The following is a 23,439-nucleotide window of genomic DNA, read 5'->3' on the forward strand; positions in this document are numbered from 1 at the left end:
TTCCAACATTTTCTAAAATGTCACTCAGACATCAGTTATGTTAGAACATTAATTTAAATCACCGAGACATTATAAGAAATGTTAAAACAAATTACCTGCTCTTCTGTAATGCTTTCCAGCTCTTCTTCCAGTCCTTTAAGGAAGAATGGCTCGATCATCCATCGAGCTATTCTAGGACTGACCCCTACTTCTCCAACCAGGTCCTCATGGATCCTGGTGTGCATGCAATACCAGTACTGCAAAGAAATTAAACACTCTTAGGTCAGTACTGTTTTTCTTTATCACCATAAGAAATGGAAACACATTTTATAACATGCCCAAACATTCTCCAAAATGTTTCAGCATTACAGAAGCCCCAAAAGAATGATGAAACATTTAAAAGAATGTCAGAGCAAACTAATTTGACTTTTATCACTATAAGAAATTATGAAACATTTAAGTGCATGGTTATGAATACTTACGGGGAGAAGAGTCAGGCATCCTGAAGCTTTTGCCGGGTCTTCCGAGTGCTTGTTTATTCTCTCCATCATGTAGGAGTGAATAGCTCTCGCCCATGAAACTCTTTTCATCATTCTCTCCGTTTGGAGATTGTGATAAAAACTCCCGACAACCGAGGAGCCGGCAGCTGAAGCAAACAGGAATGTGGCTGCCATGTACATAATCCATAGTTTCAAGAACTCAATGGCCGGAGCCTTTGTTCTTGCAGCCACATGCAAAGCCTTTTCGATGCTGGGGCCGCCAAAAGATAAAGCCTTTCCCTCTACCATACAGTCTCTGAAGTATTTGCTCAGAAACTCGTCTTTTGTGGCATCGAGGGTGAAATTTGTTGGGAATGCTTCATATATTTGTCCTTCCATTGGGACTCCCAACAGCAAAGCAACATCTCCGGGAGTGAACTGAATCATCTTCCCTCCGATGTTGAAGGCTTGGCTCTGTTTGTCGTAGCAGTACAGAAGATCATAGATGGCTTTGTTAGGCTTCTCCATCACATTCTCTGTTCGGAAACTAAAACTGGTCACTGCCTTAAATAAGGCCCCGAATGGTGAAGAAAGCAACATCTTCCTTTGCTCTTCAGTAATATATAACTGCAATTCTCGCGCCACCTTGAAAACTGCTTTGAAGTTACATTTGTAATTGAAAGCAGCTTTCTTCTTCTGCTCTTTAGCCTCTGTTGGTTTTGGTTGAGGCTCCACCTTGGCCACTCTCGCCTTTGAAGTAAACCCACGGTGCTTCACAGAAACAATAACAGAAATGTCAGGGCATTCAACAAAATGTTCAACAGTAAACTTAATGCTTCATCACAATAAGTAATGGCAGATCATTGTTTAATGTGTCTACACAATAAGCAGAGGCCTCTACACAATAATGACAGATCAATAACTGAAGCAACATTTTACAGAATGTTAACACACTAACAAATATGCATAACAATTATAAGAAATGTGAGAACACAAACATTATTGTCAGAACATTGTAAAAAATGTTTATACAATAACACACCTTTGCTTGTTGGGGGCTGGCAACTTTCTTGCCTTTTTTGCTTGGCCCAGCATTTGATGGCTCTTCAGCAGGTCTCTTCCTGGGGCTAGCCCTCACAGGAGTTTGTTGTTTCTTATCAGCACCATCTCCTTTCTTTGCGTTAGTTTTAACCATCTTGGGATTGTCTGCAAAAGTTCATATGTTTCAAACAAACACAAAGAAAAACAACTGCAGAATGTATCTACACAACCAAAATGTATAAACATATACTAATTTTATTTTTCACAACCATGAATGTTAAAAAAAACACATTCTGTTAATCAACAACCCATAAATATTGATCAAATGACAAAATTTCTCCACATGATCATAAATGTTAAAACAACCCTAACCTAGAAACTTGATGTAGTATCATAAACACCCAAATGACCTTTATGTGTAGATGCATGCTTTCGAAATCACTAACAACTATCAAAATGTCTGAACATAATCCAACATTTCTTCAACACAACCCACAATGATAAACCAAATCATGCACTTCATAAACAAAGACAGACCCCCAAAAAACAAAGACAAAGTACTAAATGTCTCCACAGAAACTTAACTTTCGGATCACAACCCTAAATGTTAAAACAAAACTAACATAGAAGCTGGATGTAGAACCATAAACACCAAATGGTTCCGAAATCACAAAACAACAACCAAAATGTTTTATCACAAACATTAGAGCAGCTTAACCCTAAAACTTTTTCGAAAAACAACCCAAAATGATTTATCACAGACTATAGATCAGACTACAAAACTTTGAAATCATAAACACTAATTGTTTGAAAACTCCCCCAAATTTTCAAACACCCATAAAAGTGTACCAAAACCCACAGATGTGAAACCAGAAACCCCAAAAATGTGCCAACAATCCTACTAATTTACCAACAACAAAGAGAGGATCAAGAGTTAGAGGAAGAACAGAGATGTACCTGTTTTTGAAAGAGAGAGAAATCGAGAGAGAAGCTTGAGATTCGTTGAAACAGAGCGAAATAGAGAGGAAAAAGAGTAGATCCGGTTGCTTAAATAGGTTTGGGCAAAGAGAGATTCGGCTGTAACGTTTGGAATGCAAGAGGCGTTAATGGCGGTGCTTTTTCGCTTGAAAAAGAGATAGAGATGGACCGGTTTTCTGGTTTTGATCGAGATAGAGAGGAGAGATAGAGAGGAGAGATAGTGAGCAATCGGTTGAATGAAGAGAGAGAGAGAGATGGAGAGGGTTGTGTCTGATCGGGTTTGAATGAGGAGAGAGAGCGCGCGGAGTCCGAGAGAGAAGAGAGTAAGGCTGGCATGAGTGATGGAGAGGGTTGTGTCTAATCAAGTCAGGTTGGCTTTTTTTGGGCGGGAAATGAGTGAGGGAGAGGAGAGGTAACCATTTCTTTTGTAGGGATAGAGAGGTAAAATCACTTTTTGGGTTTTTTTTTAGATAATATTCCCTATTGGGTTGGATTTGGTATTTGGGCTCCTTTTTTGGGCCTTAGATTTATCCTCTCAAAAATAAATACCTTCCATGTGAGTGTATATAACAATAATGATGAGTACATTTAAACGTTCCCATATAATTGTAAGAAAAGTCCAATAGACAACCCACTAATTGCTATAGACACCCCTATATCCATGTTTTGGTGGGATGCATTTGGAATGGGGGGCCTAATTGGAGAGACGCAGTGGCAAGAGAAAATCCTTCAAGTTGAATTTCTCACCTATAAACTAACTAACTAACTAAGAACTAAACTGTCCAATGCAACAATATAAGCTCTCTGAAATAATTCCATCGAATGCATTTTACGTATATGGCTGCCTGGATTAAATTCATCCAAGGCTCCCCTTATAAATATCAATACACCAGGGATGCCTTTTAAAAATTCAAAAAAGAAATTCGAAATTTACCTATTAAGAGATAAATAGAAGTAGAATCTACTTTAAATAGGTATCATGTGATAAAGGTAAGCAAGAAAGACCCGGATCATCAAAAAGAAAAAAAAGAGAGCCTTTGTGGGTAACCTGTGAAAATTATTAATAAAAAGAGGTGACCAAAATGAGGTGGAAAATTTAACCCTCTATTTATTACTTAAGGCTCCTCCTCCTCCTACCCTTTCTCTCTCTTCTCTCTCTATACTCTTTCCCATGCATTATAAGAAGAAGATAAATCAAGTATATCCAACCATGCATGATGGGTACCCAATTTTTAGCTTCTTCTACTAATTGAATCATCTTCTGCCACAATGCTACAAAAAAACACTGATTTTCATTTTGTTCTTTTTCTATCTCTCAACCTATCAAACTCTATCAAGTTTGACTTAAATTAAAAGGTAACATTATTTAAATATATGTAATAGATTCATATTTCTATTTCATATAATAAATTGTAGTTTTAGTTAGTTAGTATTATACCAAAAATTGTAACTAATTTATGATTCTTAATCTAGCCCTACTTACTAAATTCATCCTCATAATGGAGAGAGAAGAAGAAGATAATTACTCTGTAAGTACTAATTCCTAATTTTATCCATCTTGTTTTCTTGATTTGTATATGATTATATGTGTCTATACATTTATTTCATGGTGAATTGTTGGATTCAAATTTTGTTGCAGGCAAGTATGGAATTGAATAATTATACAAGTATGGATTTCTCTCTAGACCAACAAGAAGAAAATCATCAACAACAACAACTAATTAGGCCTCGAGTTTTATTCGGAGAAAACTCGAACGAAAATAGAGACGGAATTATGGTGAACTACATGTTCAATAACAACACTCTACCACCACCTCCAGCACCTCCACCTCCACCACCACAACTACAACAACAAATATCTAGCTCTACTTCTCTTGATAGATTAAGCTTTGCTGAGGTGATGCAATTCGCCGATTTTGGATCTAAGTTGGGTTTAAATCAGAAATTAGTACCTACCCACAATAATAAGATATTAGATGAAGAAGGTAGTACTGCTAGATTAATGGATGACCCAGTTTACTTCCTTAAGTTCCCAGTTTTGAGTGATAGATTACAACAAGAAGAAGATGATGATCAAAATGTTCTCTTATTAAACCCTAGTTCATCTGTTCCAACTGGGAATTATACTGATGAAGTTCATAATGAAGAAGATAGATTTGATAATATTGAAGATCATGAAGAAGGAGAAGAAGAAGAAGGACGGATAATTTCCGAAAACAATAATGGTAGGGTTTGCTTTCTTGGAAGTAATCTTCATGATAACAATCAAAAGAAGAGTACTCAAACATCTGAAGTTGTCACAATTAAGAACAGAAGGAAGAGGCTAAGATCGGTGAAGACGAGCGAAGAAGTTGAAAGCCAAAGGATGACTCATATTGCAGTCGAACGAAATAGACGAAAACAAATGAATGAACATCTAAGAGTTTTGAGGTCTCTCATGCCTGGATCTTACGTTCAACGGGTACGTATAAAACCTATATTATTATCGAATCTTCTCTATATCAAAATCAAAGTAATGAAACGAGTAGCTACTATCTAGTGATCTTCAACACTTATTTCATTTGGTGCTTGTTAATGAGTTTATATATTTCATAAAATCGAACTAAAGAAAATTTGACCAAGATCTGGACCGTTTGTGTTGAATAAGCGTTTAAAATCTAGACGTGTCTAACTAGTGGATTGAATTGCAGGATCATGTGGCATTCCCCAATGGGATTTTGTAACTTTTAAAATTTATTCGTGCAAATAAAATATCTAAGAAACCCTAAAGTACGAAAAGTGCGTGAAGTAAATTTTACTATTAATCAAGTTTGGGTAATGGAATTATTTGACAGGGTGATCAAGCATCAATTATAGGTGGAGCAATAGAGTTTGTAAGAGAATTAGAACAACTACTTCAATGTTTAGAATCACAAAAGAGAAGAAGACTCTATGGTGGTACTGATTCATCATCTTCTATAGGCCCTAGTGGACCTTCTCAGCAACCACCACAATTATTCCATGCTCAACCCAATATGCAGTCTCTTCCCAATGACCATATGATGAAACTCGTCGATATCGAACAAACTGGACTTCATGAAGAAACAGCAGAAAACAAATCATGCTTGGCTGATATTGAAGTAAAACTTTTAGGTATGGATGCCATGATTAAGATTTTATCAAGAAGAAGACCTGGTCAACTTCTTAAGACTATAGCTGCCTTTGAAGATCTTCAACTCAATATTCTTCATACCAATATCACCACCATTGAACAAACTGTTCTCTATTCTTTCAATGTTAAGGTATTTCATCTATGATCTATTTATTATGACATTATTATTTTATTTAAGTCAATTATATTATAAGTTAATATAATTCTTAGTTTAAAAATAGAGTTAATTCCTATATGGCCCCCTACTTTGTGACCAGCTTCCTTTATGACCCCCTTTTTTTCGTAAATTCAAATATAGCCCCCTATTTTCATGGAAATGTCCTAACTACCCTTCCTTTAAATCTTTTTTCAAAATAAAATAAAAAAAACAAACATAATTCCACCTCACTTCCCTCTCCACCACTTATCTCTCTCCACCTCACCTCTCTTCCCAACTCATCTTTCTCTCTCTCCAACTCACCTCTCTCTCTCTCCACCTCACTCTATCTTCTCCGATGAAGGTCGCCGGCCGGAAAATTTTCCGGCCGGCGACCTTCAACCTAAAAAAAAAAAAAATTTTTTTTTTTAACTCTCATCTCCCTCTCTCTCTAAAAACTCCGGCGAAGGGGGTTCCCTTCGCCGGAGTACGGGTCTGTTGAAGAACTTTCCGTAGTGCTTCCAAATTCCATTATTACACAACGTTCCCATCATTCAAACAAAGTTCCATGAATTGGTCATCATTTCCGCAACCCAAAATACTTCACTTTCCAAATGGACCAAATGTTATACAGAATTGAAATTGAGTAACTTGAGTAGAACAAATTAATTAATAGAAGAAAAGAGATTACCAGGTAGAGAATCATGAAAGGAACTGAAGTTATCCAAAGTGGAGCTAGATTGAGATTGAGCTTCAGAAATCAAGTAAGCAAAATCAGCTCCTTTACTTTTTGGCATCACAATATCAGTAGGCTGGCTAGGGTTACCGACTGAGGGGTCTTCTGATCCCGATTCAAACTCGTCTTCATACCGATCCCAATTGGATGGAAGCTTACTTGAAGATCCACGAATCTGGCGGGAATTTGGTTTCCCAGATGGCTTCTTTTGAGTTCCGTCAGTCGGACTAGTGATTACAGAAGCTTTTGCCTTTTGATTTGGATGAGGTTTTTTATTTTGATGTTGTTGAGAGTGGGCTCTCTTGGATTTAGCAAGAGATTTCGCATCCATTCTAGCAAATTTTGAAGCTTTACCAGCAAGATCAAAGCATGATAAGTTAAAAAGAGAGAGAGAACTTAACAATTAGTACATCAGAAGATCAGGTGAAACCCTAGACAAGTTGTGAGAGAATTTGATTGGTGTTTCCTTATGTTATTGAACTCGAAGAGTGTGTGAAGAAATGGGGAGGGAATTGAAACCCTAATGAGACCAGTTCCGGTCTGTTGAAGAACAGACCGATCTGGTCTGTTCTTCAACAGACCAGATCGGGTCTGTTCTTCAACAGACCCGTACTCCGGCGAAGGGAACCCCCTTCGTCGGAGTTTTTAGAGAGAGAGGGAGATGAGAGTTAAAAAAAAAAAAAAAATTTTTGGTTGAAGGTCGCCGGCCGAAAAAATTTCCGGCCGGCGACCTTCATCGGAGAAGATAGTGTGAGGTGGAGAGAGAGAGAGGTGAGGTGGAGAGAGAAAAAGGTGAGTTGGAGAGAGAGAAAGATGATTTGGAAAGAGAGGTGAGGTGGAGAGAGATAAGTGGTGGAGAGGGAAGTGAGGTGGAATTATGTTTGTTTTTTTTATTTTATTTTGAAAAAAGATTTAAAGGAAGGGTAGTTAGGACATTTCCATGAAAATAGGGGGTCATATTTGAATTTACGAAAAAAGGGGGGCCATAAAGGAAGCTGGTCACAAAGTAGGGGGCCATATAGGAATTAACTCTTAAAAATATCATAGTAAATTCTTTGAAATTCATATATACATAATATTGAGTTTCGTATGTTCCAGGTTGGTGGTGAGACGAGATTTACAGCAGAAGATATTGCCACTTCAGTCCAACAGATATTCAGTTTCATCCATGCAAGTACCACCCTATGATGTTATTTAACATGAATATTGTATATCGTCTCTCAGCATGCTCCTCTTCTACATCGACTATGATCATTGATTTGTTTTCCAATATAATTACATGTATTAATAAATATTAAGTAAACAAAAATAATCTGTTCTTGTTAATAAAGATATATGCATCTACTTCTAAGGCGAAAATCATTTTGAAGTAGTGGGCTCACATGATGTAATGAGAATTGAGTTCCCATGTGTCTAACTCGTCTCAGTGACTTGTTCAGTCTTATTTTGGCTCATTTTTAACATAGCATAAACTACGTCTATAGTAAGAGTTGATTATCTAAATTAACCTGAAATAATTGTTCTGCTCTTAACCGAAACGAGTCAGACTCTAATGATCAGTTATATTTACAAAAATCAGATTCAGATGATGAAGATTCAAACAGTAAGAAATGCTAGCAATATTATTAATATTGCTTTGGATGCATAAATGTTGGTGATTTCTTCTTAATCTTCTTGTGGACCTAGATGTTTCATTCATCTAACTCCACAATTAATTTTTCTTGGAGTCATTTGGGATGTAAAAGGAGGATAGATCTAGTAAACTAGCTAGGTATTGTTTCATCATCTAGACAACTTCTGCAAGTTCTTGGGGTTGACTTTTAATAAGTTTCGCACTCATGTGATTGTTGATTCAAGGTCAACGTAGGTTTATACACTGTGACCATGCGTTGACTTGTCAGTCATAATGTGGAGTAGTATTATTTTTGGGTGGTTTATTATGCAATGGCATGAGAGTGGGACCTGTTTGGCTACTTCTTTTTTTTTGATGAAGATGTTTGGCTACTTCCAATCCAATAAATATAATTGGATTTGGACTACTGCTAGGATGTACCTCCATGTGGAAGAAGTTACATTTTTTTTCTTGTCAATTCAATTTTCTCCACATCCTATTATCAGGAGAAAATTGGATGGATGGTCAAGCAGACAGTTAGGGTTTTATTTGAAGCTAGAGTTAAAGATTTACCCATCTAGTTGATACCTCCAACTTTTTCACATGTCACAGATATTGGTATTTATTAATTTTCGTTATGCGTTTGATTGTCACGTAATTATGAGTTCCTCATTTCAACAATATGGTTAGAAATAAAATAATTTTCAGAAAAAGGAAACACAAACACAGAGAGAGGAAAAAAGGATTATCACCCCAAAATTTTAAGAAGGACAATGTTGTTTTTCTTATAAATAGGGTAAAAATGGTAAAAACCGGGTTAGTTGGGGGGTAAAAATGGTAAAAACCCCAACTAGCCGTTTTTGTACTTGTTTTACAAAAAAAAAAAAATTGAAATCTGACCGTTGAGACGGGTCGGGCCAGGCCGGGCCAGATAACCCGGCCCGTCTCAACAGCCTGCCGGGCCGGGCTGAAATCCGGGTTTTTCCCGGGCCGGGCCGATTATGGCCCGCCGGTCTAAAACTATAAGCCCAGCCCGGGACCGCCAACAGACCCGGACTAACCTGGCCCGGTATCCTAACTGGTCGGACCAGGCCTGTACGGAATGGGTCGGTCCCTGGCCCAACCCGGGCCGGCCCGGCCTTTCTAACAACACTAGGTGGGACAGACGTTCCCAAGTTTAGTGCAGTACAATTAAGTTATTGGGTATTTTGAGGCATCTTATTCTTTATAATTTACATTAAGGTTTGTCGTGTACAAGATTTTCAACACCAGACAATATGAAATTGAGAGATATTATTCGGCTCACCCAATATACATTCATCCAAGTCTTGAGTATTATGTTCGACTTTTCTTATGTTTCCATCATAACCGAGTAAAGAGGATGAAAAAAGAACTTTAAATTACATGCTTACAGCTATTCAACAAGAAATTGTATTAAGTGACGAGTCAATACTTTCAATTAGTACCTGCAAAAATTACAAAATGGTCTTGAACGAAACTCAAACACAAAGATTATTTAAAAAGATCTTCAAGATACGATACTGAAAACTTAAGCAGACAAGAATCCGAAACAGTCACAACTCCGTATTTGGTTATGGCCCAAATGCTTCAATTTGATACATATTGGGGAAAGTCCATATGCAGAGTCCAGACTATTTTTCACTGGAGTTTCTTTTCAAAAGCCATCTTCAAGTTTGATTTCTTCTCTCTTCGGAGGTTCAAGATCTAGATAAGTAAATGGCTCAGTTGGTTCTTCCCTGCAATAAAAAAAAAGATGTAGTCACGCAACGGTATCTATAATATTTTCCCGTGTAAGCCTTCTAACCAATAAAAGTTGAAGTTACGAGATTGTTTCCTTGTATAAGTAACCAATTAACATATGTCGAGGTTTCTGCACTTTACTGCCCTTACTTTCATGTCCACGTATTAGTGTGTGCCATGAAAGAAAAAACACAGTAAGTCACATATCACACATTACATAGGCCTTGGATGAGATGTTTGAAACCATGGTATCATCTAATATAATGAGAAAAGGACAGCCATTGTCTTGGGATTGATATAGCAAGCCTCCTTAAAGAAGCACATATAGATGGGATATAATCACAGATATGATATTACCATGAAAACGTTTCTTTTGTACTAGTCATAATCTGTGCCTTTCTTGCGCAGCCAATGCCGTCTAGCACAAAGAACGGTTTACCTGAACCTGATTTTACTGCAACCCTAATATGCCCTGGTTATGGAAACATCACATGATTTTATTGTAACCCTAAGAAATATTCTTGTTACATCGCAAAAGAAGCTAATTTTATCTCAAACGAAGCTTCCTAGTGTTACCTAAGTCCAGTCGTACCATCGTGCGAGACAAAATCTCAACTCACCCTCTCTATATACAATTTCCTTCTTCGGCGCATATGATGTAAGTTAGGGTTTAGGTGGAGATAGTTCTGAAGCCAATTTTTGAAGTACTTATTTGGTTTTCCAATTGAACATACATGGTATTAAAACATTAAGGGGTATCAAATATTGTTTCAACGCCCCCAAGAAAACTAGAGAAGAACTTGTAATAATAATGAATTAGGAAGTAAAATATAAAAGCACTATTTTGAACATAAAATGGATCAATTGATTGAAAAATCATGATACTATACACTAAACCCTAACCCTAATAATGTTGAAACCTAAAATATAAAGATAAAGATTGGGAAGAGCATACCCAGGTTTAGAACGCATGCATCTATAGAATAGCTTGAAAGGGCCCGGTACTGTTTTGAACGGATTCCCTTCGAAACACGCCTACCAATCAATTTCAACAACATCAAATTAGAGAGAGAGAGAGAGAGAGAGAGAGAGAGAGAGAGAGAGAGATAGTATTTGTGTGAAATTTGAACCTGGATGACATCCTCGGCACGATCATTGCAACGATGAGCTATAGGTTGACGATCGTCACCATCAGGTCTTCCCCATGGACTCTCCCTTCTGGGTACTGGTCTAGGACTCGTCGTCGTTGAACTCATTTTCCAAAAAACTGTTTAGAGAGAGAAACAGATGAAGAGGCGGGGGAAGGGAAAAGCTAAACCCGGACGGGAAGAAGTTTAGTTGTACGCCCACCCCTTTTCTCAGGGTCAATCGTGCAGGATAAGTTTTAGGTGCTAATCAATGTCTTGCCTGTATACTTCACGGGTATCTTTCTAATCTATATAATAAGGGAGGAGGGAAAAAGATACCCTCCTCCCATTGGCATATAAAGCATGAATGAAGTTTATCTTCATGAATTGATGAATAAAAATGATACCGAAAGAAGTTACATGTTGTGGGGGAGAGAGTGTAGTATAGACAGAACTGGGAAGAGAAAAACAGTAGTTACCTGCTGTGGGGGGGGAGAGAGTGTAGTATAGACAGATCTGGAAAGAGAAAAACAGTAAAAGAGAATAAGAGAGAGTACTTTCTAGCTATTTGAGAGAAGGAGGAGGAGAGTGAGAGAGAAGTAGAAAATCGAAACCCTAAATTTGTTTCATCTGTTTTTTTTTTTTCTCCAACTGCAAGGTTATAGAGATGCCTAGCAAGAAGCTAAATAACTGGGTAGATTTTCCCTGAGAATTTCGGCGAAGAATTTAAACGAAGACAAAGAATTTCAGCAAAAATGAGAGAGAGAGAGAGGGGTACCTGCGTGAGATAATTTGGGAGCAAATCTGAACCACCAATTTGTGGGAGATTAAATCCCAACCATCAGAGATAAACCTGTGAGATTAAATAGATAACTACCTGCAAGAAAACAAAAGAGAGATGAAGTAACTAAAGATTTTTTACTGTAAAAAAGAAGTTACGTGGTTGTGGAGGAAAATAAGTTACTTTGTTATCAATGCTCATTGTAACATCTCAAACAAAAACATAAGAAGAGAAAGAGAAAGATAGAGTACAACCTTACTAAAAAAACGTGTCCGGACGTACATTATATGATTTTCTGATCATGTTCAATTAAGATTAGATTTTGATTGAGACAAACATTAAGTCAGATTTACTGCAAGAAGCTAGTTCAAATCAGCTTGAGAATCAATAGAGGCAGAGGAGCTCTAGCAACCTTGTCTACCAACTGTTCCAAAACCTTCGTATCACATCACATTAACAACTTTGTTCGGACTCTCAACCCATTTGAAACAAATGGATTTGAAACAAATGGATTTGAAACAAATGGATTTGAAACAAATGGATTTGAAACAAATGGAGTCTATAAGAAAGACAACTTTGATGGACTCATGAAAAGGTTTCTACATGTAGCAACACCCTTGATGAATAAAACCATAAGCCTTCGAACAAAAATATGATAAATCATTTGATACATTCGCCTAGGTAGAAAACTGATTTGGAAACACTATATTTAGAAACACTATATTCAAACAAAAATAACCATTGTCGAACCCTATAATGGGAAAAATATCAGAAACCTAACATAAATTCCTACCAAAAACCTAGTTTTCTTTCAACTCATACATAACACAAAATACACATACAACTTCAGTAATTCAACTCATACATAACACAAACACTATATTCGATTTCATAGCAATCCCTAAAACTCAAAATTACCTTGCTATATTTACAGAGAGCTTCAGTAATTCAATGCCAAATACACATACAACCTTACCTACTATAAACCCTAACCCTAAAATATTATTTTGGTTTCCTTACTCAAAGACACAAATAATGCCCTAAATATTGACCTAAACAGAAGAAGAAGATTAGAACAAATTAAAATTAAATCAAAACCCTAACTATTCATCAACCACCATAAGCTAAATCAAATGAGATCTTATCAACACCGGAAGATGGATTGTGGTTAGAGAGAGACAGACGGCAAGTGTGAGAGATCGAGAGAGACACAGAAAAAAAAAAGAGAGAGAGACACACACATGGAGAGAGAGAGACACAGGAAAAATACCTCTGATGAGTGCGCCTGATAGAGGGTTGCTTGCTTGCGAGAGGCGGGGAGGGGCTGAGCAGGAATGAGGTTTTTACGAGGAAGATTTGCTGTTTAGACCTCCTTTCGTATAATTGACTTGCTGTTTGGACTCCCTTTTTCCAGTGTTGCACTTTGGACTCCCTTTTGACGGAATCCTTCAAGAATATTCCGTCTCTAAAGTTATACTTTAGAAAATTCCCATTTTACCCTCGTATAATTAATATTGCAATTGGGAACCCTAATTTATTTAACTCAGCAAGATAGGATTTTATAATGTTTCTCTCTCTAAACTTCATTCCATCGGTGCCATTACACAAACACAATTTCTCTGTCCCTCTCTAACTCTTGATCAAATGAAAGGTTTCTTGTTCTTGTCTCACATTCAAAAGATCAAGATAACTCTCTGGTGCTTGATCTTCCTAGAACTTTATGTAACCTAAAGAACTTCACCATTATCAACATTTCTATCTTATTCATCCTCTTCAATTCCAGAGAAGAACTATTTTCACTAATACTACTCATTTCTCCATCATATCCACTACTGTTAGGGTTTAATCCAACATCAATTCCCCGCTCATGAGCTGAATTTTGCACCCAACAATTGCCCAAACTAGAAAAACATATTTCTCTATCATTTACAGATGACAAAAGAAAATGACTCAAGAAATTCAAACATTTTGATTGTAAAGCCCATCCAGGTGGGGCACCATCAGCAAGAGAGAGGATCAATAGATGTTGATGAAGATGATGAATTAACATCTTCAACATCCCTATTCCATCCAAACGCTTTGGATTACCCATTTTTGTTTTCTGAAAATCTACAATCTAATTGTTTTAATGAATTTGCTAAAGCTTTCTTCTTCTTAATCCGATAAGATAGAAACCTTCATAACTTCACCATTATCAACATTTCTATCTTCTTCAACTTCTTCAATCCAAAAGAACATTTCAATCTCTTTATTATCTTCAATATATTCTTTGGCCTGGAAGTTTTGGTAAGATGGGATAAATCAATTTCAGTAAAGAAAAAAAAACTCCAATCGCATGGAGGAAGAAGAAGCTTGGTTGCTGTTTAAATCATTTCAATCTCTTCAACTTCTATCTTCTTCAACTTTAGTCTCTTTATTATCTTCAATATATTCTTTGTCCTGAAAGTTTTGGTTAGACGGGATAAATCAATTTTAATAAAAAAAACTCCAATGGCATGGAGGAAGAAGAAGCTAGGTTGCTGTTTAAAACCCACGGGTCAGTCGCGGGTCAATACTTGGATTTAATTACTCATGGGCAAAATAGTATTTTCATCTCCAAGGTGTTTTTTAAACTGTTATATTTAACTTTTTTTTGTAAAAGGGAGTCCAAAGTGCAACACTGGAAAAAGGGAGTCCAAACAGCAAGTCAATTATACGAAAGGGAGTCCAAACAGCAAATCTCCCTTTTTACGAAGATGAAGTGGAGAGTGAGAAGAATGGGTGGGAAGAATCTGTTTGGACATTCAAAAGCCCAGCGCTTTGGGGAAAGCTAAATAATTTCCGGGGTGTGAAATTTTAAAGGGAATATGTAGAATTTTAGAAATTTTCCGGGGAAATCAATTTTAAAGGGAAATAAGAAAAAAACACTCCACCTCACCTCACTCTCTCACTCTCCACCTCACCTCTCTGTCTTCTCCGATTGGGTCGCCGGCCGGAAAATTTTCCGGCCGGCGACCACCATGAAAAAAAAAAAAAATCACTCTCTCTCTCTCTAGAAACTCCGGCGAAGGGGTTTCCCTTCGCCGGAGTTCCGGTCTGTTGAAGAACAGACCGGATCTGGCCTGTTCTTCAACAAACCGGAACTGGTCTGTTGAAGAACAGACCGATCTGGTCTGTTCTTCAACAGACCGGATCGGGTCTGTTCTTCAACAGACCGGAACTCCGGCGAAGGGAAACCCCTTCGCCGGAGTTTCTAGAGAGAGAGAGAGTGAAATTTTTTTTTTTTTTTTTCATGGTGGTCGCCGCCCGGAAAATTTTCCGGCCGGCGACCCAATCAGAGAAGACAGAGAGGTGGAGAGAGAGAGCTGAGGTGGAGAGAGAGAAGTGAGGTGGAGAGAGAAGAGCTGAGGTGGAGAAGCTATTTTGCTTTTCCCCCTAAATAAATTTGTCAAACAAAATTGACCAATTTTTTACCAAGTCTTCACACCCCGGAAACTATTTAGCTTTCCCCAAAGCGCTGGCCCATTCAAAAATGGCATCTTTGCAAATATGCTTCTTCTTAACATTTGGACCCTTAGGTGTCGTTTGCCAACACTAAAATAAGTTACTTTTTGACTTATTTAAGTAAATAAGTAGAAAAGTTAATTTGGTAGTGAAATAATATTGACTTTTTTTAAGTCGAAAATTAGATTTTTTCTGAAGTTAATTTTTTTAACTTCTGACTTCAAGTTGAGGTCATTTTCTGGAGACGGAACGACCGAATTCACGCGCGCACGGGAGAGGGAAAAATGTGTTTTTGGAGGGAAAAAATTCACCCCAATTTATTTTGTTGAAACCCTAGGTTAGTTTTCACCAGATTTCCTCTCCTCTTCTTCTTCATTACTTCAATCATCACCAAATCTTCAAAAGATTGCAAGTTGTTGCAGGTAAGTCTCTCCATTTCTCATTTTCTCTCTCTAAAGCATGTTCTAAAACTTAGGGGGGGTCGTGGTTGGGGACATTGGGGGACATTTTCATGTCCCCCAATGTCCGTGTTATTGGTTGGGGACATTTGAAATGTCCCCAAATGTCCGTGTTATTGGTTGGAGACATTTCAAATGTCCCCAAATGTCCGTGTTATTGGTTGGGGACATTTCAAATGTCCCCAAATGTCTGTGTTATTCGTTTGGGACACTAAATTAGGGACATTTCAAGACAAATTGGTTTTGGGGACATTTGGAGACATTTTAGTGTAAATTTGGAGAGCTTTTGGAGAAAAAATGTCTCTCAAAATATGGAAGACACTTGTGAACACTTGGGGACATTTGAGTAAGGAAGGTAATAAAAATAATTATTATTATCAAATCATATTATAATAATATTATCTTATTATTATATTACTACATTATTGTATTATTATTATATATTTGAGTAAGGAAGGTAACAAAAATAATTATTATTATCAAATCATATTATTATAATATTATCTTATTATTATATTACTATTATATTATATTATATTATATTATATTATATTATATTATATTATATTATATTATATTATATTATATTATATTATATTATTATTATTATTATTATTATTATTATATTATTATTATTATTATTATTTCTATTATTATTATTATATTATATTATTATATTTTATTTGAGTAAGGAAGGTGATAAAAATAATTATTATTATCAAATCATATTATTATAATATTATCTTATTATTATATTATATTATATTATATTATATTATATTATATTATATTATATTATTATATTATTATATTATATCATTATTATATTATACTATTATATTATTATTATTATTATATTATACTATTATATTATTATTATTATATTAATATTATATTAACTATATTAAATAATAAATATTTACCAATTGTCCATCAATGTCCACAGATATCTATGGATGTCTACGAAAGTCGAAAAATATATATTTGAAAATATTAATTAATTTTTTTATTTCATATGGTAAGACAGTAATAATATTAAAATAATAAATATCAACTAAATATCTATCAATGTCCACAGATATTCACGGATGTCTACGTAAGTCAAAAAATATATTTTCAAAGTATTAGTGCAAATATTTTATTTTATATGATTAGGTAATAATGATTATATTAAAATAATAAATGTCTACCAATTGCCATCAATGTCCACAGATATTAACGGATGTCTACGAAAGTCGAAAAATTTATTTTCAAAGTAGTAGTGCAAATATATTATTTCATATGATTAGACAATAATGATAACATTAAAATAATAAATGTCTACCAATTGCCATCAATATCCTCAGATATCCACAAAAGTCGAAAAATATATTATTGAAATATGAGTACAAATATATTATTCTGACACTAATGATAATATTAAAATAATAAATGTCTACCAATTACCCTTCAATAATAATAATAATAATAATAATAATAATAATAATAATAATAATAATAATAAGAATAATAATAATAATAATAATAATAATAATAATAATAATAATAATAATAATAATATCTAATACACATTTTGTCCATGGATTCAATATGTTGAAATGTCCCCAGGACATTTTGTCCATGAACCAAATGTCTTGAAATGTCTCTGAGACATTTTGTCTATGAATCAAATGTCTTGAAATGTCTATAAAGACATTTTGTCTACAGACAAATGTCTCGAAATGTCTTGAAATGTCTCTGGAACATTTTGTCTCTGAGTGTCCTCCAATGTCCTGAACCACTACCACCCCCTTATATTGTTTTCATTTGTTAGATCTATCTCTTATTTTCCCTCTTCATATGAAGTTGTGAAAGATATTCTATTTATTTGTTAGAAATATTGAATTTGAAATCTTTTCCCCTATTTTTGTTGTTGAGATTTTACTTATCATAATTGTTGTAGAGATTTTACTTATCATAATTGTTGTAGAGATTTTGTTTTTGATGTTGTTCTTGAATCTATAATTGCTACTTATGTTGATGATGTTGGATTAGGAGATTGATTTATTATGTCTTTTGTTTCTAGTTCAATTGTTTGCTCTTCTTGCAAGGTTTCATAAAAAAAATTAAAACAAGTGATGGTTGTAATTCTGTGTATGTGAAATAGGGTTGTAGTAGTAGTCTAAGAAAGAGAATAGCAGTAGTATTAGCAAACATGGTAGTACTAATAGTTGTAGGAAACAGGTGGTAGTGGGAAAGAGGGTGGGTAAGAGGGTATTGGTAGTACTAGTAGTAGTAGTAGTAGAAAGAGGAAAGAGGAGTTGTAGTTGTACAAAGAGGAAAGAGGAAAGGTAGTAGCAGCAGCACTAGGAAAGAGGAAAGAGTAGCAGCAGCAGCACTAGGAGTAGCAGCAGCAACAGTAGGAGCAAAGAGTAGTAGTAGTAGTAGTTGTTAGCAAAGAGTAGTAGTAGTAGTTGTTAGCAAAGAGTAGTAGTAGTAGTAGTAATAGTAGTTGTTAGCAAAGAGTATTTGTAGTAGTAGTAGTTGTTGTTAGCAAAGAGTTGTAGTTTGTTAGCAAAAAGGAGTTTTAGTAGTAGTAGTTGTTAGCAAAGAGGAGTTGTAGTAGTAGTAGTTGTTAGCAAAGAGGAGTTGTAGTAGTAGTAGTTGTTAGCAAAGAGGAGTTGTAGTAGTAGTAGGAAGTTGTAGTAGTAGTAGTAGTTGGAAAGAGGAGTTGTAGTAGTAATAGGAGTTGTAGTAGTAGTATTAGTGGTAAGTAGTAGTCGTAGTAGTAGTAGTCGAAAGAGAAAGAGTAGAGTTGTAGTAGTAGTAGGAAGTTGTAGTAGTAATAGTAGGAAAGAGTAGTCGTAGTAGTAGTAGTAGTAGTAGTAGTAGGAGTAGTAGTAGTAGTAGTATTAGTGGTAAGTAGTAGTCGTAGTAGTAGTGGTAAGTAGTAGTAGTAGTGGTAAGTAGTAGTAGTAGTAGTAGTAGTAGCAGAGGAAAGAGTAGTAGTAGTGGTAAGTAGTAGTAGTAGTAGTAGTAGTAGGAAAAAGGAGTTGTATTAGTAGTAGTAGTAAGGAAGAGGAGTTGCAGTAGTAAGAGGAGGAACAACAGCAGCAACAGTAGGAAGGAGGGTAGCAGTGAGAAAAGAGGGCAGCAGCAGCTAGTAGTAGTAGTAGTACGAAAGAAGGCAACAGCAACAGATTATTCTTTTTTCCCCTCATTCTTTTGGTAGTACTTTAGTATTGGTAGATGTACTACTAGTGGTATTAGTGATGGTAATGAAGATTACTTAAATGATTTTTTCTTTTTTCATTTCATATTCATAATAACTAATTTTGTCGATTTACTTTAGATGGCTTCCAACCATCATACATTACCTCCTTATGAATCGGCAATTGCAACTGGTGCCTCTTGGTCTCAGTTTAACGAGACGTATTTTATCGATCTGATGGCCGATAAAGTAACTGCTAATGGTGAAAATAGAGTGATAGGAACATTCTCAAAGAACGAATGGTCAGACATTATGAAGAAGTATTACCAAAGGTTTGGACTGAAGCACGATAAAAAGGCATTTAAAAATAAGATGAATAGTTTGAAGGAAAGATACAAAGACCATAAGAAACTTGTTGACGGAAATACTGGATTGGGTTGGGATCCGGTATTGTGTACCGTCAGTGCAACAAGATAGTATAAGAAAACATGCGTTGAACGACGATATGTTCAGGATTTATGAAAGTGAGAACTTTATTGTTTCTAAAGAAAGTGGGGAAAACGAAGCTCAAAATTCGAGGCCTTTCGGAGCAACTCAAGTAGCGCGGAGAGAAATGTGTGTTACTAGAGATATGATACGTCACAATATGGCTGCACATTATCGATTACCTTTATAGATAGAACTATATTTACATGGTTTTAAATGTTCATAATTTGAAAGTGAATTATATATCGAGTAACTAAATTTCATATTGTTCTCTGCAAAAAGAGTTGTTTGTTCTGCATTTATCTATTTATTAAATATTTTTTTTTTTTTATAAAAAAACATGTGTCACTTCTTTATTATTTACAATTATGTTTCGTTTTCATTGTTTATAAAAAATTGACTTTTATATATATTAGGAGTGAGAATTAAGTCTCATTATAATCTGAGTTTATTTTACGTAAAATAAACGATGATAAGAAGAATAAAGTAAATTGTGAGAAAATTACGCCAAAAATATAAAAGTTGTTACCAAACTGACTTTTTGACTTACAAGTAAGTGTTTTGCCAAACTAACTTTTGACTTTTTTAAAGTAAAATAACTTCTACTACAAGTTAAAGTACTTTTACTTTTTGTTGCCAAACGAACTCTTAGATCACTTGGGAAGTGAATCTGAGCCATCAACATTTGGGAAATTCAATCCCAACCGTCAGAGATAAACCTCTCTAGATAAATCTGGGTCATTGGGTGGATGGCCGAAAAAAGATGTAGCATATGAGTGTAAAATCAACCTTTTTTTAACAGGCAAAACTCACCAGGTACCTTCTTTCTTCACTTTCTTTATTCTTGTAAGATCGATAACATTCACTTAAATCATATATCAAAAGCTCTAACAAAGCAGTAAACTGAGGATTTCAAGGTTTTATCTTTGTTGACTTCTTCTGCTTAACAATTGATAAAGGCATATTCAAGCACAATTTGCCGCGTGTGGTGCACCTTTAGTTGGTGATACGATGTATATGCCTGCAACACTTGCAGAAGCGGCTAATCCCGAAATCAACCCTTTTCTTGAAAATGAAAGAACATATGAAAGCGAAGATGATAGAACCAAAGCTGTCGAAGAATGGATGGAACAACATGGGAAAGAACCAAGTATAGCAATTGGTCTCCAAGCTTGTCATATCTCTTGAGACGACGGTGAGCTTTTTATGACGCTGGATCTCCATGGTGGAGGTGATACATTTGGTTTTCCAAGTTCATGTTCTGCTTCTTTACACTAATACTATCTTGGGCCACCCTCCAATCCTGAACTGATCCACGGGTTTGTCGGGTGGAACAGACGTTCCCAAGTTTAGTGCAGTACAATTAAGTTATTGGGTATTTTGAGGCATCTTATTCTTTATAATTTACATTAAGGTTTGTCGTGTACAAGATTTTCAACACCAGAACAATATGAAGTTGAGAGATATTATTCGGCTCACCCAATATACATTCATCCAAGTCTTGAGTATTATGTTCGACTTTTCTTATGTTTCCATCATAACCGAGTAAAGAGGATGAAAAAAAAAACACAAATATGGACCAGTCCTAGACCAGTACCCAGAAGGGAGAGTCCATGGGGAAGACCTGATGGTGACGATGTTAGATATGTTGTCTTTGAATACAAATAATGATGAATAAAAAGAGGGATGAAGATTAGAGGCTTGAAACGTGTACTAGGTACACTTTCCTTAAAGCATTATTTGCCCCCTCTCACTCGAGATTACTTGAAGGTTACAAGGCAAATTGCTTCCCAAGATATGACAAGCCTTTGTGAAACTACACCAAGTAACTTGTGGAAATTTCACTTAAGGAGCATTAGAACATAATGAGGATGGCAAAGGTTTTTCGATATTGTTTCTACATATTGTTTCATCATATATCTAGTTTGTTTAGAGAAAGCTTTATTTATAGAAAATAAAGAGACATTTTTCAAGTAGAAAATCTTTTCACAAAAAGAGATATCTCTCCATAAAATTTATCAAAAGATATAACTATTAGACATAAATTTCAAATTCAAATATTATAAAAATTAATTTCTGATTTTATAAAATATATTACTTAATAACTTGTCCAAAATTCCAACAATCCCCCACTTGGACAATTATTAATAAAATTCCTTTGCCAAACTAAATATATTAGTATTAATGCATAAAGTATGGTATCTTTCGATTTGAACCATACCTTAGTGTAAGTGCACAAAGTTTTATCGAAATCCCAGGTAGCTTGTAGCTTTGAACCAGTTATTCCTTGTGATAAAACCGGTAACACCACACACACAATACATTTGTTCTTTTGCTCCACACTTTTCTCGCTTAGCACTTATATGGCCATGTGCTTCTTGGTTTCATGAACTCTCCTTAGATAAACTCTAAATCTAATGAGAGGCGGCACCACCTCTAAGTTCACATAGTTGAAGTTCTTCCAGTATCTTTGCTACTTTAGAGATACTTGTCTTTGACTGAACTTCATTAAGAGTTTTAAACTCAACCTCAGTCCGTAGCAACCAACACTTATCATCCTAGATAGGGTTAGATAATAATATTTTAAGTGTTGAAATAAGTCACTTATCATTGACTTGTTGTTACCCATTGAATCTAAGACTAGTCATTTCCTAGTGTTAGATTGGGTTGCCGTCAATGGTGACTTTTATGTAAAGAGTTTCAACCCCACCTCTCTAGATGTTAAATTTAACTTACCTCTTGTCAGAGGTTTAGTAAATTGATTTACTAAATGGTCTCAAATATAATAAATTATAATTCCATCATGAATTATGTATTTCACATTTAATATTACGGCCCATGTCTAATCCTCTCATTATTTTTGCACTATATGCACAATCACGTTTAGATGAACAATCACATTGGATAACCCCACAATTTTAAATATCCAACAATTGATTGTATCTCTCTTTCATTCTCATGTAATGTTTTAGAGACCATAAAATATTAAACTTGTAACATCTTCAATCTTGAAATCAGATTGGCCACTCTAACATCAAGATTTTGTTACCATTTTGTTGTGAATGATTTTCTACATCTCATAAGAATCATCAACTCAATATATGCATATATTATCTCTTTTAAATATCATCTCATGAAATTATTACCCCCACTATTTTGAATTTATAAGTTAGTATATATTTTTTTTTTTATGTAATCCTCATCGATTTACAAACAACGTTTACTCAATATTACGAGAAACAAAATTCCATAAAATATCTCATATTAATTTTATTAACTACCCCCACAACTCAAAAATTAGTAAAACCATCATCACTGCCTTGTTGATGGTACTTGCCTCCATATTTCCACACCATATGGTCTGATGATTTTAGTCTCTTCTCACAAGTCACAACTATAACGGAATAGGCACCCCACCATTTTTCAATAATATTTGTCTCTCTTTTTTAAATTTCAAATAAAATCTCAAAAGGGAGAAGCACAATTCCTCATCGAGTTCTCATTACTCCAAATTACCACACCCCCTAGATATTAATATAGTGGATAGTATAACATCTCATCTTGATCAATGGCTCCAATTCTACAGATCAATTGTAGTAGTTTTCTTTTGATAGAAAAATATTGTCATATGTTATAGTGATTAACTACGTCTGCATGCCACATGATCCAAGTCTACAACTTATAAATTAATGTTACTAGTTATTCTAGTAACCCATAATAAATCTCAGATGCACAGACTATACTCACCAATATCACAATTTGGTGGTTAATGGTGTATTAATATTTTGATTACATTATAGTAAATAATATCAAAATATACAAGAATGATGTACAATTTATCATAGTGTAACACATCACTGCACGAAAATACAATAGTGTCGCATAACACACTTTGTTACTAATTCATTTATTAATTACACGTTAGGGCAAAGAGAAAATGTGATTTATTTAACATACATATAAATTATATTTCCAACATTCTCAATACTCAAACATACCATGCATAAACTAAATACTCGTTTAATGTGATCGACAATTATT

At 35.1% G+C, this 23,439-nt stretch overlaps 2 protein-coding genes across 12 annotated transcripts; one reads left to right on the top strand and one right to left on the bottom strand.

Annotated features, from left to right (window-relative positions):
- The first annotated feature begins 3,561 nt into the window (after positions 1-3,561).
- Positions 3,562-7,859, top strand: FMA (basic helix-loop-helix (bHLH) DNA-binding superfamily protein). The gene is made up of 5 exons (XM_086644090.1): positions 3,562-3,833; positions 3,951-4,006; positions 4,117-4,938; positions 5,312-5,758; positions 7,599-7,859. Exons 2-5 carry the CDS (start codon positions 3,977-3,979, stop codon positions 7,686-7,688), a joined length of 1,389 nt encoding a protein of 462 aa, XP_086500216.1. The 5' UTR covers positions 3,562-3,833; positions 3,951-3,976; the 3' UTR covers positions 7,689-7,859.
- A 1,635-nt stretch (positions 7,860-9,494) lies between these two features.
- On the bottom strand, positions 9,495-13,182 carry LOC147539378 (uncharacterized). Of its 11 annotated transcripts, none has more exons than XM_086641692.1 (7): positions 12,302-13,117; positions 12,036-12,254; positions 11,779-11,877; positions 11,480-11,516; positions 11,004-11,140; positions 10,829-10,908; positions 9,495-9,869 (listed from the first exon to the last, which is right to left on the bottom strand). In XM_086641692.1, exons 5-7 carry the CDS (start codon positions 11,127-11,129, stop codon positions 9,788-9,790), a joined length of 288 nt encoding a protein of 95 aa, XP_086497818.1. In that variant the 5' UTR covers positions 11,130-11,140; positions 11,480-11,516; positions 11,779-11,877; positions 12,036-12,254; positions 12,302-13,117; the 3' UTR covers positions 9,495-9,787. The 11 variants fall into 11 exon arrangements, with proteins under 11 accessions (XP_086497818.1, XP_086497819.1, XP_086497815.1 ...); XM_086641693.1 differs by having other exon boundaries at positions 12,036-12,133; positions 13,052-13,101; XM_086641689.1 differs by lacking the exon at positions 12,036-12,254 and having other exon boundaries at positions 13,052-13,178.
- Between the last annotated feature and the right edge of the window lie 10,257 nt (positions 13,183-23,439).

This window comes from Eschscholzia californica, unplaced genomic scaffold, assembly GCF_041429995.1.
Source record: "Eschscholzia californica isolate CP2 unplaced genomic scaffold, dmEscCali1.0.p SCAF_5, whole genome shotgun sequence".
Classification (NCBI taxonomy): domain Eukaryota; kingdom Viridiplantae; phylum Streptophyta; class Magnoliopsida; order Ranunculales; family Papaveraceae; genus Eschscholzia; species Eschscholzia californica.

Bases quoted from the DNA above. Each gene is read 5' to 3' on its own strand.
- FMA (XM_086644090.1), top strand. From the start codon at position 3,977: ATGGAGAGAGAAGAAGAAGATAATTACTCT. The intron at 4,007-4,116 runs GTAAGTACTAAT...ATTTTGTTGCAG, and splicing joins AAGAAGAAGATAATTACTCT to GCAAGTATGGAATTGAATAA. The intron at 5,759-7,598 runs GTATTTCATCTA...CGTATGTTCCAG, and splicing joins TCTATTCTTTCAATGTTAAG to GTTGGTGGTGAGACGAGATT.
- LOC147539378 (XM_086641688.1), bottom strand. From the start codon at position 11,129: ATGAGTTCAACGACGACGAGTCCTAGACCAGTACCCAGAAGGGAGAGT. The intron at 10,909-11,003 runs GTTCAAATTTCA...ATTGATTGGTAG, and splicing joins GTGCCGAGGATGTCATCCAG to GCGTGTTTCGAAGGGAATCC. The intron at 9,870-10,828 runs GTATGCTCTTCC...TTTTTATTGCAG, and splicing joins TGCATGCGTTCTAAACCTGG to GGAAGAACCAACTGAGCCAT.